Raw genomic sequence first — 15,550 nt, 5'->3', positions numbered from 1 at the left:
CCCGACCTCCGAATAATAGGCCTAGGTCTTAACCACTAGGCTATCACCGCTTTTTACAAAGCACATAGGTAGAAGTACAAAAATATATATTACTAGCTGATACCCGCGACTTTGTTCGCGTGGATGTAGGTTTTTTAAAATTCCCGTGGGAACTCTTTGATTTTCCGGGATAAAAAGTAGCCTATGTGCTAATCCAGGGTATAATCTATCTCCATTCTAAATTTCAGCCCAATCCGTCCAGTAGTTTTTGCGTGAAGGAGTAACAAACATACACACACACATACACACACACACACACATACACACACACACACACACATACAAACAAACTTTCTCCTTTATAATATTAGTGTGATGTGATGTGATGTGATGTGATGTGATTATCACAATATTTTTTTTATAGTATGAAGGAGTAGGACGCTTGTACGACTGGGCTGTATATTTCCACTTTCCACCACAATTCGCGCTAGCAACATAAGATATTATTGTAATGAGAATAATAAAATTTGTCACGAGGATAAATCATGGCTTATGGCTGTGAAATATTGCGCCCTCACGTCTTGTTGTGTACCACTCGCACAATTTGCTGTCATGCGGAGTAGTAAATCAAAACAAGTATCAAAAGACGCCTACACGAAAAACAGTATTTAAAGGGCCTAATTTTGCGAATAAACTGTCGTGAGTATTCAGTAATGATTGAAAAAAGTTGAATGCGATCGTCTTAATAAACGCTGAAATATTCGAGTAAATTGTTTTTCTGTCGCTTGGTATATTTTAATACTAATTGTACACCATAAGCTCAAAATTTCTTTCTCTCTCATTTGACATCCCATCGATACAATAGCAAAAAAAAAAATTGTTGGAAACCCCCACTGTTTTTGATGTAACATCCGTTAGGCCAATTTTTTTGTATAAAATGAAGCCTATGTCACCCGGACCTTAACAACCTTTGCCGCAGTCGGGTAACAAGGCGTCAAGTGCAAGTCAAACACGTAGGGTTCCGTGTCATCGTACAAGATTATGTAATTTTTTTTTAAATTCAAATGGCAGCTAATTTGTTTTTTTTTAATTATTTGTTGTTTGTTGCGGCTATCCGCAATAGAAATAATTACACACCTGTGAAGATTTCAATTGTCTACCTATTTTGTTTCATGAGATATAGCCCACTGACAGACAGACAGATGGACGGACATTGGAGGCTTAGTTATCACCCTTGGACCCACAGAATTAGGCACAATGTTTTTTTTTTGGTATAATAAATGGCGGTCGATGATAATATTATGATTATTACTCGTAGCAATATGGGAAAACGTCCTAAATGCAAAAGGATTAAGGCTACCAGATATACTCGTAGCCACTTATATAAGAAATTATTATCTCTGATCCCCTTCATCGTAAAATTTATTTCCAAGTAATTAAGATTTAATTAAATGAATTGGAAATCATAATAATGGCTGGCTATCTAAATTGAGCTTTGTGGAGATGTTCCTTTGTAAGAGATATTCCTTTTAAGTTCATTAGGAATATAATATTCTGATTTCAATTGTTTTTTAGCTTTTAATTATTTAAATGGTTGCCATCTCATTTTTAATGATTAGGGGTCGCTTCCGTCCTATTTCTATATTTGAAAAAAGCGGTTAACTACAGAAAATAGTTCTTGAATTATCGTTAATAACGTGAGATTATCTGAAAAAAACGGATGTTTCTAATAAAAGTATGCTACACATGACCAAACTGGTCTAAAAACTACCATAAAATCTTGGTCCTACGTAGAATTCTTTTTAGAATAGCTACTAGCAAGCTTTAGAATAGCAATATCAGTTTTTGAAAATCCCTATCTTTATGGAGATAGCTCAAAAACTATATTTTAGAAATAGCAGCACAGAAACTCACAGAAAGTAACAATTTGCTATTGTTAGATGACCTAGTCATATTTTGACAAGTCGATAAAACCTTCTGTATCCTGCTTGAAACTTTAGGACATACAACATGAAACAACGTTATTAGAGCCTTGTGTTATGAACTTTATTGCAATTTAGCTTATGAATTTGGAGAATTGAACAAAGATGATGAGATAGGTGGTGCAAAGGCTGGTGTAGCTGAGCGGAAGTGACATGTCAAGTCGCGCGATCCCCCACAGTTGGTATTCGAACGCGTTGTCTCGACACAGCTGGCTAAAAGCCTTCAGTTTACGGCGCTCTACCTTATCTGCAAGGAAAAATAAAGAGTTTGTGTGAAATATTACCTACGAATCAGTTATCTCGCTCTCTCCATACATCGCGTATGTCTCTTTGTCTAATAATGAATCGTCATCTATTCTAGCACCTTGGGTCTCCGACGTCTATGGGTTTTTGGAACTCGTGGTTATGTACCCTGCCCATTGCCACTTCAGCTTCGTAACCCGCTGAGCTATGTCGGTTACTCTGGTTCGCCTACGGATCTCCTCATTTCTGATTTGATCACGTAGAGAAACTCTAAGCATAGCTCCTAGTTACGTGATTTTTAAAACACTTATCCACGAGGACGAAGTCGTGAAATTAGGTGTCATCAATTTGGTACCGAGATACTTAGTTTGTATCACGTATGGATATTATACTACTTTTATCCCGGATAATCGAAAAGTTTCCTTGGGGTTTCAAAACCTAAATCCACGCGGATAAAGCCGCGGGTATCATCTAGTCACAAAAAAGTCAACGATGTGCGAGTCAAACTCGCGCACCGAGGGTCCCGTACTCGGGTATTTTTTCCAACATTTTGCACGATAAATCAAAAACTATGGTGTATAAAATTAAATAAAAATCTGTTCTAGAATTTATAGGTAAAGCCCTTTCATATGATATCCCACTTGGTATAGTTATCTTACTTTGAGAATTAAAACACATTTTATTTGATGTGATGTTACCACAAATTCACATTTTTCGGGTTTTTTTCCTTTACTTGTGCCTACCTATCTGCCAAATTTCATAATTCTAGGTCAACGGGAAGTACCCTATAGGTCTCTTGACAGACAGACACGACAGACGGACAGACGGACAGACAGACAGACAACAAAGTGATCCTATAAGGGTTCGGTTTTTACTTTTGAGGTACGGAACCCTAAAAAGGAAAAGGTTACTGAATGGCTGACTGACTGATTTATCAACGACAGTTCAGGACAGGACAGTACTGGACAGATCAGGCTTTTTGGCATGCAGATAGCTGTTATGAGGCAGACTTCTGCTACGTAAGGACTTTTGAAAATTTTACTCCTAAGTGAGTAAAATAAGGGTTTGTGAGTACTCCACGGGCACAACTTGCGGGCATAAGCTAGTCACAAATAAAAACACAGTTATTCAGGCTTACCTAGTTGATTATTATTATTGTTTAAAACATCATGAAGTAGTGTGAGTATAACGTCAACTTGAATCTTGGTTACATTAGAGAAGTAACAAGGAATCATCAATAGCGCTATGTACTTCAAACTACGTGCAATACCAATCATAGTAATTACTTTTGTTGTCTGAAAATAGAAAATGATCATAGTTAAATATTTTCATTGTAGACGATGGATAGAAGAAGGCTTTTCCTTGCGGAAGACATGCACATAGAAAATTTTCTTTATCCCGCCAAAGCAGACTTTACACTTATATTGTAACATCGTCGTGCAGAATTCGATATTATTTTTCGCCTACCCTCCTTGGAAAGCACACTGGAGTAACTAGAGTCTGTTTTAGAAGATTTGTGTGTCTAGCTTGCTTGGTGCCTTGTTGCGCTTTTTGCATTGGTAGGGTGGGCGGACCATAGAATTTTTTTTTCTTTGAGTTCAGTATAAGTGGACATCCAAGATTTTAGTCCATACTAATATTATAAATGCGAAAGTGTGTCGGTTTGTCTATCTGTCTGCTAGCTTTTCACGGCCCAACATTTAAACCGATTTTGATGTTCGGTACAGAGTTAGCGTACATCCCGGGGAAGGATATAGGTTACTTTTTATCTAAGAAAATCAAAGACTTCCTACGGGATTTTTAAAAAACCTAAGTCCACGCGGATGAAGTCGCGGGCATCATCTAGTGTTGTATAAACGCTTAAAAACTATTATTGTTTAAAACAGGATTAAAAACATGTTTCAAACTGTTTTCCCTTTAGACAATGCCGATCCTATTTAGATCTCGAATCGATTTTTGAGTAGCATCTTATTTACCGGAACATCTTGCGGTGTAAGTGAGTTTTCAATAACTTACATTTTGGTACTGTTGAGTTTGTAGCACAGAAATTAAGTTTTTCAAGATCAATATCGTTGAAAATCCCGCCGTTACAAGCATTATTATTATCTGTGTACGGACCAATAATAATAAAAATTAAAATCTGTTGTACATAATCTCTAACTAAGTTAACAGGTCTAAGTGTATTACTACTCCTTAGAATTAGTCTAAATCTAGTATTAACTAGATATAGACTAATTATTACAAGTATTATTATTACCTGTGTTCGGACCAATAAATAATAGTTAAAATTAAAATCTGTTGTATATAATCTCTAACTAAGTTAACAGGTAATGTATAGCTACCCCTTACATAATGTTCCCTACGGAAAGTGATAGTAAGATTTAGACCAATCAATTTAGTTTGATTTAAAGATTTTGTCAATAAAGACGAATTAATTTAAAAAAAAAATCATACCGGAAATGTTATAACAGAGTTAAGCTGCAACGAACATTTGTACAATGAATCATAGGCTTTGTGCAGAGAGCTCACGTCAAGGTTCACTTTTTTTGATAATTCTTCCAGCTTATTTATTTCTTCACTACTATCTTTATCGATTTGCAAAGAAAATATTTTAGCAACATGAGCTTTTAAAACACGAAGCCTCCTTGAAACCATTATGAGTAATACACTGAAAAATATTATTTCAGCATCATGGATCACTATACCCGAATATGCTGCGTACATAGAGTACTGTAGTTCATATGTTTCGATACCATAACTAAGAAAGAGCATTTGTTCAAAAAAGTTGTATAACAGGATTTCAATGATTCCATAAACATAAAGACGTATTGGTGATGTTAGTTTGATATCATCACTGATATTCAACGTCTCGTCGAAAGATTGAAGATATGAGAAAAACTTGGTCAGCGGTTTTCGCTGCAGAATTAATGCGCATATAGCCAATAGCAAATACTCTATGGCAACGGTGTTTCTAAACAAAGCTTGAGTTGCACTGAAGAACCCGCCGATGAAAATCACAATAACATTGGAAATAACTACCAATATATCGTAAGTGAGACAAAAACGTTTAGCACAGCTGTGACAGTCGATCAAATACATCCGGTTTATTCCCAAAACTGATTGGAAGGCAATCAAGTATTTTATTCTTTGTATTATATTATTGTAACCTCCTCCTTTGTATTGTACAAGGTTATTCCTTTTGGGCGGTGGAATTTCCCGGGGAACTTGTGAACCTTCTACGATGTTCATTTTGACTCAGTAGGCCTATTACTGACAGGCCTTGATGATTTTCCAATTAATTTTATTACTTTTAACAATCATATTACCATATTTATAGCAAAAGAAGTACGTTATGTCCTATATGTTGTTTAAGATTACTCAATTTGGAACGATCTGTGATAAGAACTTTTTGGCTGTCTCGTTATCATTAGGGTTCCGTAGCCAAATGGCAAAAAACGGAGCCCTCATGGATTCGTCATGTCTATCTGTCTGTCTGTCCGTCCGTATGTCAGAGCCACTTTTTTCCGAAACTATAAGAACTATTTTCATCAAACTCATGGTATCCATACCTGGGTACCTATCCATAGGTCTTCAAAAATGATATTGAGGTTTTTACATTTTTTTTTCTAAACTGAATAGTTTGCGCGAGAGACACTTCCAAAGTGGTAAATTGGTAATACTTAGTAGTAGGTACAATGAAAAAAAAAAAAAAACATACAAGCAACGTCAGATTTTCTATTAGTTCAAATTAATAATAATTTGATTCGATTATCGATTTGAATCTAATACCATTACACTAATTGAGTTCCTTTTATTATGAACACCATTTGTAAGTATAATGTATATTGTATAAGTATAAGTACCTACCTAAGTATTATTGGATTGTCCAATTTCAAGTACTTAAGTACTTTTTATATGGACAATCTGATATTGATAATTGATATATTTTAAGTAGGTACCTACATTGAAGTGTCAGATTGCAATTCAAAGTTTAAAAATTCCCGTCACAAAACTTTCTAAAAAGTAAATAACTTTCATACGGCTGAAGCGATTTTCTTGGATTATAGCTAAGAACACTCTTGACCAAGCCACCTTTCAAACAAAAAAACTAAATTAAAATCGGTTCATTCGTTTAGGAGCTACGATGTCACAGACAGATACACAAACACACAGATACACACGTCAAACTTGTAATACCCCTCTTTTTGGGTCGGGGGTTAAAAATATAAACATCTTACCTAGCAGCTGGATGCACCAAAACCAACCGCTGGCTCTTAAGGCGTGGTTTTCAATGAATTCCCGTGAATGTACGCTTATTCTATACAGTGCACTGCGTAGTACGAACAAAGAAGCATTTGCAGTCACGGAATATACCGACCAGCTTCACCAGACCCGTGCTCCTGATTAAACCGTCTCACGAACAACGATACTGCTTGAAATACTAAGGTTCAAAGTAAAATGGTCAGCAGTAAATACGCTGCGCGATGTTTTCCATTTGTGAAGAATCCAGAGAGATAATAGTTAGACTCTGCCTTTTTAATTCCCGCCAAGAGCTTTCATGATTTTCATCATTTAAACCAGCTTAACAATGAATAAACTTTTTATTTCGTCGGAAACACGGTTTGTACTATTGTAGTAATAGAATAACAGACACTAAACTTAAAGCTCTTGTTTTCTAGAATACTGGTGACGACTACTATAGCTAATAGAAGCCGCTGTAAAGCGTCAAATGACATCATTGAAACGTCGTCTATTGTCATAAAATGGTGTAGTTTACGAGCGAGCTTTTTGTTAAACTACACCTACCTACAAGCTACCTACCTATTATAATAATATGACGGATGTAGATGCTATATTTTTTTTGAAGCAAATTCAATAAGGCGGCTGTATGGTGCCATTTTCAAATGCGATTTTCTTTACTTTTTAGTTCATTTTATGGCAAGGCATTCGTGTATTTAAAAAAAAAATTACGACTTGACATTAATTAATAGTCTAGTCTATCCCATTTAGTTGAGAAGCTTGGCTTCTGGAAACCATCATAAATTCGTAGGTAGATAGGTTGTATGTAGGTACGTATTTTCAGGGAATAGAAATGATTGTTAAATACCTGTAAAAAAATTAAACTCATAAATACAACGTGGTTAAATTGTTAAAAGTTATAGAAGTGATTACAACTTAAAGCAGGGATCAGAGTCTCGAAGAAACTTTCAAAGATTCTCGTTCACCGAGAATTCAAGTTGGCTCGTATACTCTACACTTCTTAACTTCGTGTCATATTTTAAGGAAATAACTCATAGCGCGCTGTTAAAACAAAATAAAGTTTAAATAAGATAAAAATTGCTAAAAAAATTAAAGTTAAAGCTTTTTCTATTTTGTTCAAATAAACTAAATTTAAAACCGTCTGGGCAAGTGCAAATTGAAAGGTTTTCGTCTGAAGAAATATTTTCTGTATGTTTGTCATACTATGACGTTATATTAGTCCAGAGCCAATATGCCGGTACATTGCGATTGGCTTAGGCAATCTTCAGTAATGTACAGAGCGCGTACTTAGTCCAATGACCATGTGATGGACCAAGCACTCTCGGAATTTTGGAGGATTGCCTAGGGCAATCGCGATGTGCCGGCATTTCGGCTTGGCTTTGGACCATATACGAGTATATACAGAACATGGAAACGCACCTGTGATTCATTGTAATGCAAGGAAGAATAAAAAAATATTCGTTGTAAGAAAGAGTGACATAGCGAACCACACATAGTATTTAGTAGTACGAATCTTACAGTCGCGTGTAGTGCTTGCTAACAGTTCTTTGTATTACAAATTTTGTAGACACTCCAATTAATAATTTATAGGGTTCTTCTTAGCAACAAGATAAGTATTTCTCATACAAAGTAGCACACGTACGAATCGCACACACGAGTTGCAAATCGCGATCTTCAGTCACATTTGCTTCCTACAGTTCCTTTGTATTACAGTTTACAAATCGTATAAGCTTTGTGTAATTTCAAAACTTTAAAGTTTTGTAGACACTCCAATTAATAATTTGAAGCGCTTTTCTTACTAACAAGATAAGTATTTCTCATACAAAGTAGCACACGTACAAGCAATTGTAGCGTCCTCACAAAAGGCCTGGCTTAGCACGTCGCTGCAACTCGTACAGAATAATCCCTAGCATTTCATTTAATTAATTACACGGGTCCTTGCGTAGAAGACGGCGTTCGTAAGGGCGCGTTCCCACTCTGTGGTGACGACCGAATCGAATAGTCGTGCAGTTTAAAGGTCCACAGCATACGTAACGCGTTTTTTCTCGTGCCGCATGGAACAGGAGGATTTTTTGAACTATTTATTGGGTAGCTAGAAAACGGACGGGACGAGACAAATAAATGGTCACGCACATTTTGTCGCTCTATTTTTTTATGCAACGATGTCATGAAATCGTCCAGTTCCATCTGGCACGAGAAAAAACCACGTTACGTATATGGCTTGTATATTTAAATGGAGGTATTCACGTTATGTAAATCAGCACGATTAGGTAAGTGTCGTCCACGACTTTTTTGCAGTGATGACAGATTGGAAAGACAATGGGAACGGCTAGCCTGTCAGTCGTAAATCAATTATAAAAAAGCCACAACTGATTGTGATGGCAAATCCAATGAGATGGCATCCAATGGGAATAGTTAGATAATGGCTAGTTATGACAGTTGTTCCACAATATAAAATTTAAACGACAATAATATAGGAACAGCTGGATAAGATAGTCTTCCAACGAATTATTATTAACCGTTACGACATAGTGGGAATGCGCCGCGCCGTTACGCCCGCGGAGAGAAAAGCTCCCGTCCAACAGAAATAAGCGAGCGCTGCTTGCATTACTTATACAATAAAACATCATTATGTTTCGTTTTATGTGCCCGTAATAGGTAAGATTTGAGCTTGTATGAGTAAGATGAATAACCACATCATGAAACTTCCCCTACGTCGTAGACCATTCAAAATGTAAATAAAGATAGACAAAGATAAACTCATATACAAATAATTTATTCAAAGTAGGTACTACTGTACCTATTCCTTTTGATGGTCAGGATTGTTAGATTTGTAAGATGATAATTTATTAACTAAGTAAACTTAAAACTAAAGCTACGAGGGTTCCAAACCTGCCTGAAAGATTTCGTGATTAGAAGATCTAAGTCAACGGGAAGTACCCTATAGTTTTTCTTGACAGACACGACAGACCGACAGACAGACAACAAAGTGACCCTATAAGAGTTCCGTTTTGCGTTTTGAGGTAAGGAACCCTAAACAAGTATTTAGGTTATACGAGGCAGGAAATACGGACTCCGAAAGGGCATTCCACACTTATAGTAAACAAAAAATAACATTGATTAAAAGTAGCAGCAACTTCGGTAAATACTCGTAGTTTGCGGCTCGACCCATCTTCATTTCAGGGAAACTATGAAAAAGTCGGAATTGCTGACGCGTCTCACGTCCGTTGTATTAATTTTAGGTTTATTGAACAAGACGTGACTTCCATGGGCAATCTGCTGATGAGGGAGTGAAAGAATTGGGTCCACTTAACCAAGGGCGGATCAACCGTCTCGTGGGCACGATGGGCATGCCCACAACCCTAACACACGTGTAACGTCACACTTGCACTGTCGGCGTTTAACAGCAGGGCTCTCTCTGTCACTTACTCCATACAATCGTAGTCCCAATTTCATTTGAATATTAAGCAATCAAAGTGTTTGGTGGCGCGCTCTTGGAAAGGCCTATGTCCAGCAGTGGACGCATACAGGCTGATGGATGGATTAAGCAACCAAAGTCCATGAAATTTTGCAGACATATACTAGAAACTAATATCTGTGCCTGTCGTGATATAGATTTTTCTAAAAATATGTAGTTTTAAAATTACAGGGGCTCAAAAATTTGTATGTGAATTTTTAAGACCGCGTTACTTTGAAACCGAATATTTTAACGGAAATCTGGAAAACCACAGGCATAGATATTAATTCCCGGAACGATTCCAATGGGAGACGAACTACGTTTGTATGGAGCGAGTGACGGAGAGACCCCTCTAACACGTTGACTGCGTTACCGGTCAGTTTTGACTTGTATGTGACTTGCAGCCGGCGCGTCGATTAGCTGCTCCGTTTTTTCACGTAGTGCGGGGGTAATTTTACTATAAAATCTTATGGGTAGGTAAGAGATAATTATATATTTCGAATTGTCCCTTTAACTCTATAACATAGTTTAATTTGATGTCCTTTAAACTTGTAAAAGATTCTTGTTTAGTAGCTATGAGTCTAAATGTGATACCGCGATGTGCAAACCAACATAACTAACATTTCCTTTATAATTTTCATAAGTGAATAAACTAACATTATACAGGTTTATTAATTTAGTGTTCGGCCCATGACTTTGCCCAGGTGGAACTGGATAATTATGAGTACACTACAAAATCTCGGTTAGGGCGTCATATATTTTGTGAAAATTTTCTTTGTAGGTATGCACTAAATCGGTCATGAGCGAGTTCATACTCCGATAGCACTTGGCGATTTGTGGGTGGTTGTGCCCATAACCTTTTTTGAGGGCTGGATCCGCACCTGAACTTAGTAGATTGGTGATAGTCATCCCTAATACATACCCTGAAAACGTTTGGGGGCATATTGGATAAGATCGTGTTGGTGATTTCTTTCTTATTACAGTTCTGTGATATTGGATATTTTGTAAGGAATAGTCGTAACTATAAATATTAAATATACAACGTAAAAAAGCAGTGATAGCTTAGGGGTAAGACGTTGTGCTCCTATTTGGAGGTATGGGGTTCGATCCCGTGCACGCACCTTAAACTTCTTGAAAATCCCCATGCTGTAATCTAATGGAAACACCGCTGAAGGGAATTGATTCCACACTTTGCATTGCATGAAAAAGAGGATCTGGCATAACGGGCGGTCGAAATGCACCAAACACCAAGGTGGTGAGGGTAAAATTGCTTGCGGTGGCGTGCGGTGCGGTTGTAGAAAAAGGAGGGTGGAATGAGGTGAAACAACTCTTCAGAGCACTCCCCATTATAAAGGCGATAGAACACGCAAAGAGAGCTTACTCTCTCTATTAGATTTCTTATGATACGGAATACCATACATTTCTAAATAATTATTTTCCCCACCTTTATAAAAAAACCTACCCACTTTACTACCGTATTCATAAAATTTGTATTCGCAAATAATTTTATTGCGAAAATAACCGAATGTGTAATTTCCTTGACTGCGCACAATTCCAACACGCCCCGCTCAATTGGTAGAGAGGACGTGATCTGTACAATTCGATGATACTTATTCCAGTTTATTGGCAAGATTAAGTGACAATTTGGCCAAGTACACTCTACGCTAATACGGAAATGTAAGGTACTTAGGTATATTAGGCTTATTTTCTACAAAGTTTTGGTAACAACTTCGTCCACGTCGTTTTGCTAATATCTCTAGGAAAAAGGAACCCTTTGTTACCCGACTGTGGCAAAGCCAAAAGGAAGGGTTATGATTTTACCAGTCTATGTATGTGTTTGTATCCAGTTTCTGTGTGTTCCACCGTAGTGCCCAAACTACTGGGCTGATTTTGATGAATGAGGTGTCAAGGTACATTTCATACAAAAAATAAAACTTGACGGATGTTACATCCAAAAGAGTGAGGGTCTCAAAAAATTTTTTTTTATTGTATCGAGTGGGGTATTAAATGAAAAAAGAAAAATTCTGAATTCATAAATATATTATACGTAAGTAGTTACAATGATAAAGTACACCGAGCGACACAAAAATAATTTTACTATAATCTATCGCTATCAGTTCGCGGATAGTACATAGGCGGGTTTTGTACTGTTTAACTTTATCTTGTTCTTAATACTATAACAATAAATGGCTTGAAGTTCAAACCCAAAATTTTCTAATTAATAGAAGAGATTTAACCAAGTCTTAATCACATTTAAGTAAGTCTCTAAAATATGAAATAGAAGATGAATTCTGTAGATTATAGCTATAAATAACTGAGGGAGCTTCCGAGATAATTGTGGTCTCAGAAAACGTACGAACATAGATAACAAGTAAGGGCTCTTTGTCTTGAAATAAGTTCTCTTCTTGTGTTTGAAGGGACAAAAGATTGTTTAAACATGCCCGCATTCTATCTTAGAAACACTCTAATTTAGTAATTATACTTAAGATTAAATGAATTAATGGGCGTGTTTTCTATTTCTATTTGTTCTCATAATTGTAATATTACATATTTGTGCGAGAAAATACCTATAATCCTACTTACTTATTATTTTATATGTTCATTGCCTGAGTTCGGAAAACACACTCACATGCCAATACATACATTACTCTGCCTTCTTTTCTATTAGGGGTTATAATTCCTGTCATTAATTGCACAATAATTAGGTATTATAAGAGTTTCCTGAGATAATGACGAACTAAGTATCTGATTCTTATAACTCCGAAGGGTAGGTGTATACCAGTAGTAGAGTGTTTATATATTTGTCCATCTCTTTATATTTATTTGACAAAAACGTACCTACACAGTAGGTTCATCACCAACTCAACCCATCGCCCGTTGTACTACTGAGAACGGATATCCTATCACTTACGTAGCAAGTCCTACGTATAGTTTACACTTACAAGCTACTCTCTAATAGACTGTATACGTACCAACACCTAGCGCTGTTAACTAAGGTCAGTAGTTCATATCCTTCATATATCTGTTCCGCATGTTCCCGGATATCGCGGAGGGAGGCTTGGCCACCTTGAGCGTCCCTCGTTCAGAACTAACACCCAGCGCTGTTGGCTAAGGTAACAGTAGTTCATATCCTCCATACATCAGAAGAAGAATTGCAGATGGAAGTTTTCTTGCAAATGGAAATGTGGCCAAACACAACAAACTGACATCACATAGTTTATTTGCAAAAAAACTTTAAAAATAAATCATTGATGTTATGCAGTGAGTAGGCACTTTCATAAAGACACTTAAAAATGCTGCCGAGATATTTCCCCGCCGCTAATTCCGTATTTGGGTCGCAACTAATTGCGAACTGAAACGAGGTGTACGTTAATAAAACCCCAGTGAAAGAAGTTTTTCATGATCATACTTCCAACAAGTGTCTACATTAAAGGCGAGTGCAAGCTATGTATGTGTAATTGGGATGATGCCTATGTCAAAATATATAATGTTTCTTAGGAATTATTAAATAAAGAGTCTTCCAAAATTCTTAAAATCAACATTCACTGTACCGTGTCCGGGAAGTAGGTATTTCTGTACAAAATGAATGGTACCAGCGGCGGTTTTGATATAGGTTTTTGAAAATCCCATGGAAATTCTTTGATTTTCCGGAACACAAAAATATATTCTCATGAAGATGAGATAACTAAGTGTAGTTTCATACCAGGAGATAATATTATTTTGTGAGTAGATGAAAGTTTCCCTTAAATTATTACTACCCTCGAGCTATTAACATAGCCTCGGCGTGCAATAAACCCGCTTTTGCAATATATTGACGTAGATACAGCTAAACTCAGCCATTGCAGTGCAAACATCGCAATAAACTACAGTTAAATCGGACGAATAACAGATCCCAACTAATTTAGGAGTTGAGACGACAGGAGCACAGGATTGGAAGCCAGGATAGACATTAGAGAGGTATAATAATGAGAAATGAGCATTGAACTATTTCGAGCCTTGAGCTATTGAAAAGAGCCTCAATAGCTCAACGGTGAAAGGAACGCCTGAAATTCGAAAGTCGCCGGTTCCAACCCCACCCGTTGCACTATAATTGTCGTACAATTGTGTAAGTTATTTGCGCTTAGTGGAAGGGGAAAAGGGGAATATTAGTCATCACTAGGTGATGCCCGCGGCTTCGCCCGCGTGGATTTCGATTTTTTTAGATCCCATGGGAACTCTTTGATTTTCCGGGATAAAAAGTAGCCTATGTCCTTCCCCGGAATGTATTCCAAGTCTGTACCAAATTTCATTAAAATCGGTTCAGCGGTTGGGCCGTGAAAACGTAGCAGACAGACAGACAGACAGACAGACAGACACACTTTCGCATTTATAATATTAGTATGGAAGTATGGATGATAAACTTGGCTAATAATAATATATGTTCTTTAAAAAAAAAAAAGTAGAACTTATTATGGGCTAACTGTGGCCATTTTATGAGCCTCATAAGGAAGCTCAGAATCACTCAGCGGGTGCTGACAGACAGACACACTTTCGCATTTATCATATTATAGTATGGATATCATCATCATCATCATTATTATCATGATCAACTCATCGCCGGCCTACTACTGAGCATATGTCTCCTCTTAGAATGAGAAGGGCTTAGACCATAGTCTTCACGCATCTTTGAGGGCTTGCATGCCTGAGAGTTTTGCATAATCTCTATCTCTCAGGCATAAAGGTTTGCTCACGATGTTTTCTTTCATTAAAGCTGGTGAAATTTAATTTATTTTAATTTAATTAATTAAACATCTTTATTGTTACAAAATTACAAAAACAGAATAAATGATACACTTAATTAAACAAAGGGCGACCTTATCACTAGAGTGATCTCATTTAATACTTAAAAAGCACATAACTCCTAAAAGCGAGAGGCCGGCCCGTTGAACGTCTTTCTAGGCTATCACGACTCTCAGTTTTGATATGGATTCTGTATAATATTAGGGACGGATAAAGTACACGAAGTTGGCAAAGTATCGACGTTGCTCTACAAAGTATCAAACATGAGAACGATGAAAAGTCGACGACGGTAGTTGTTGGGGAGTTCTAACAACCCAAACAACTTTGTACACAAATCATACTGCAGTGAAGTTTTGATACTAGTATCAACTTGGATTCCTACGAAATTTCATGAATTTAATAAGCGATAGGTGGCGATAATCCGTGTAAATATCTACGAAGTAAATAATCCGTGTAAATATCTACGAAGTAATTATATTATTTATTTATCCCTCTCTCCATGCGTCGCATACCTACGTCTCTTCTCGTCCCATAATGAATCGTCATTCAGGTAATGGTTAGGGCACATAGTTCGAAAAACCGATGGGGTCCCAAGGTGCTGGAATGGTAACCTCGCACCGGAAAGGGCCGCGTTGGAAGACCCGCACTAGGTAGATGGACGATATCAGGAAAGTCGCAGGGAGCCGCTGGATTCATTAATTCATTCATTCAACACATTCAAGTTGCTACAAGTTAGTTCCACTAGATCCATTAGTTAGTACACTAATTTGATATTTGCTTTAATATAATAGAGTAGCAAAGAAAAAGTACCAATCTAATTAATTATCAAATCATCAAATTCCACATTTCA

The 15,550-nt window shown here is 36.9% G+C and overlaps 1 protein-coding gene across 1 annotated transcript; it reads right to left on the bottom strand.

Moving 5' to 3' along the window:
* Positions 1-2,035: 2,035 nt before the first annotated feature.
* LOC123869100 lies at positions 2,036-5,453 on the bottom strand. The gene is made up of 4 exons (XM_045911838.1): positions 4,659-5,453; positions 4,221-4,310; positions 3,343-3,499; positions 2,036-2,208 (listed from the first exon to the last, which is right to left on the bottom strand). The coding sequence occupies exons 1-4, from the start codon at positions 5,451-5,453 to the stop codon at positions 2,036-2,038; spliced, it is 1,215 nt and encodes a 404-aa protein (XP_045767794.1).
* Positions 5,454-15,550: the final 10,097 nt, after the last annotated feature.

Source organism: Maniola jurtina, chromosome 10, assembly GCF_905333055.1.
Source record: "Maniola jurtina chromosome 10, ilManJurt1.1, whole genome shotgun sequence".
Classification (NCBI taxonomy): Eukaryota; Metazoa; Arthropoda; class Insecta; order Lepidoptera; family Nymphalidae; genus Maniola; species Maniola jurtina.
Note: the sequence above shows the minus strand (reverse complement) of the source record. Positions and strands in the feature narration are given on the sequence as shown.

Bases quoted from the DNA above. Each gene is read 5' to 3' on its own strand.
- LOC123869100 (XM_045911838.1), bottom strand. From the start codon at position 5,453: ATGAACATCGTAGAAGGTTCACAAGTTCCCCGGGAAATTCCACCGCCC. The intron at 3,500-4,220 runs GTAAGTTATTGA...TTCTATTTTCAG, and splicing joins AAACTCAACAGTACCAAAAT to ACAACAAAAGTAATTACTAT. The intron at 2,209-3,342 runs GTAAGCCTGAAT...TTTTCCTTGCAG, and splicing joins CAATAATAATAATCAACTAG to ATAAGGTAGAGCGCCGTAAA.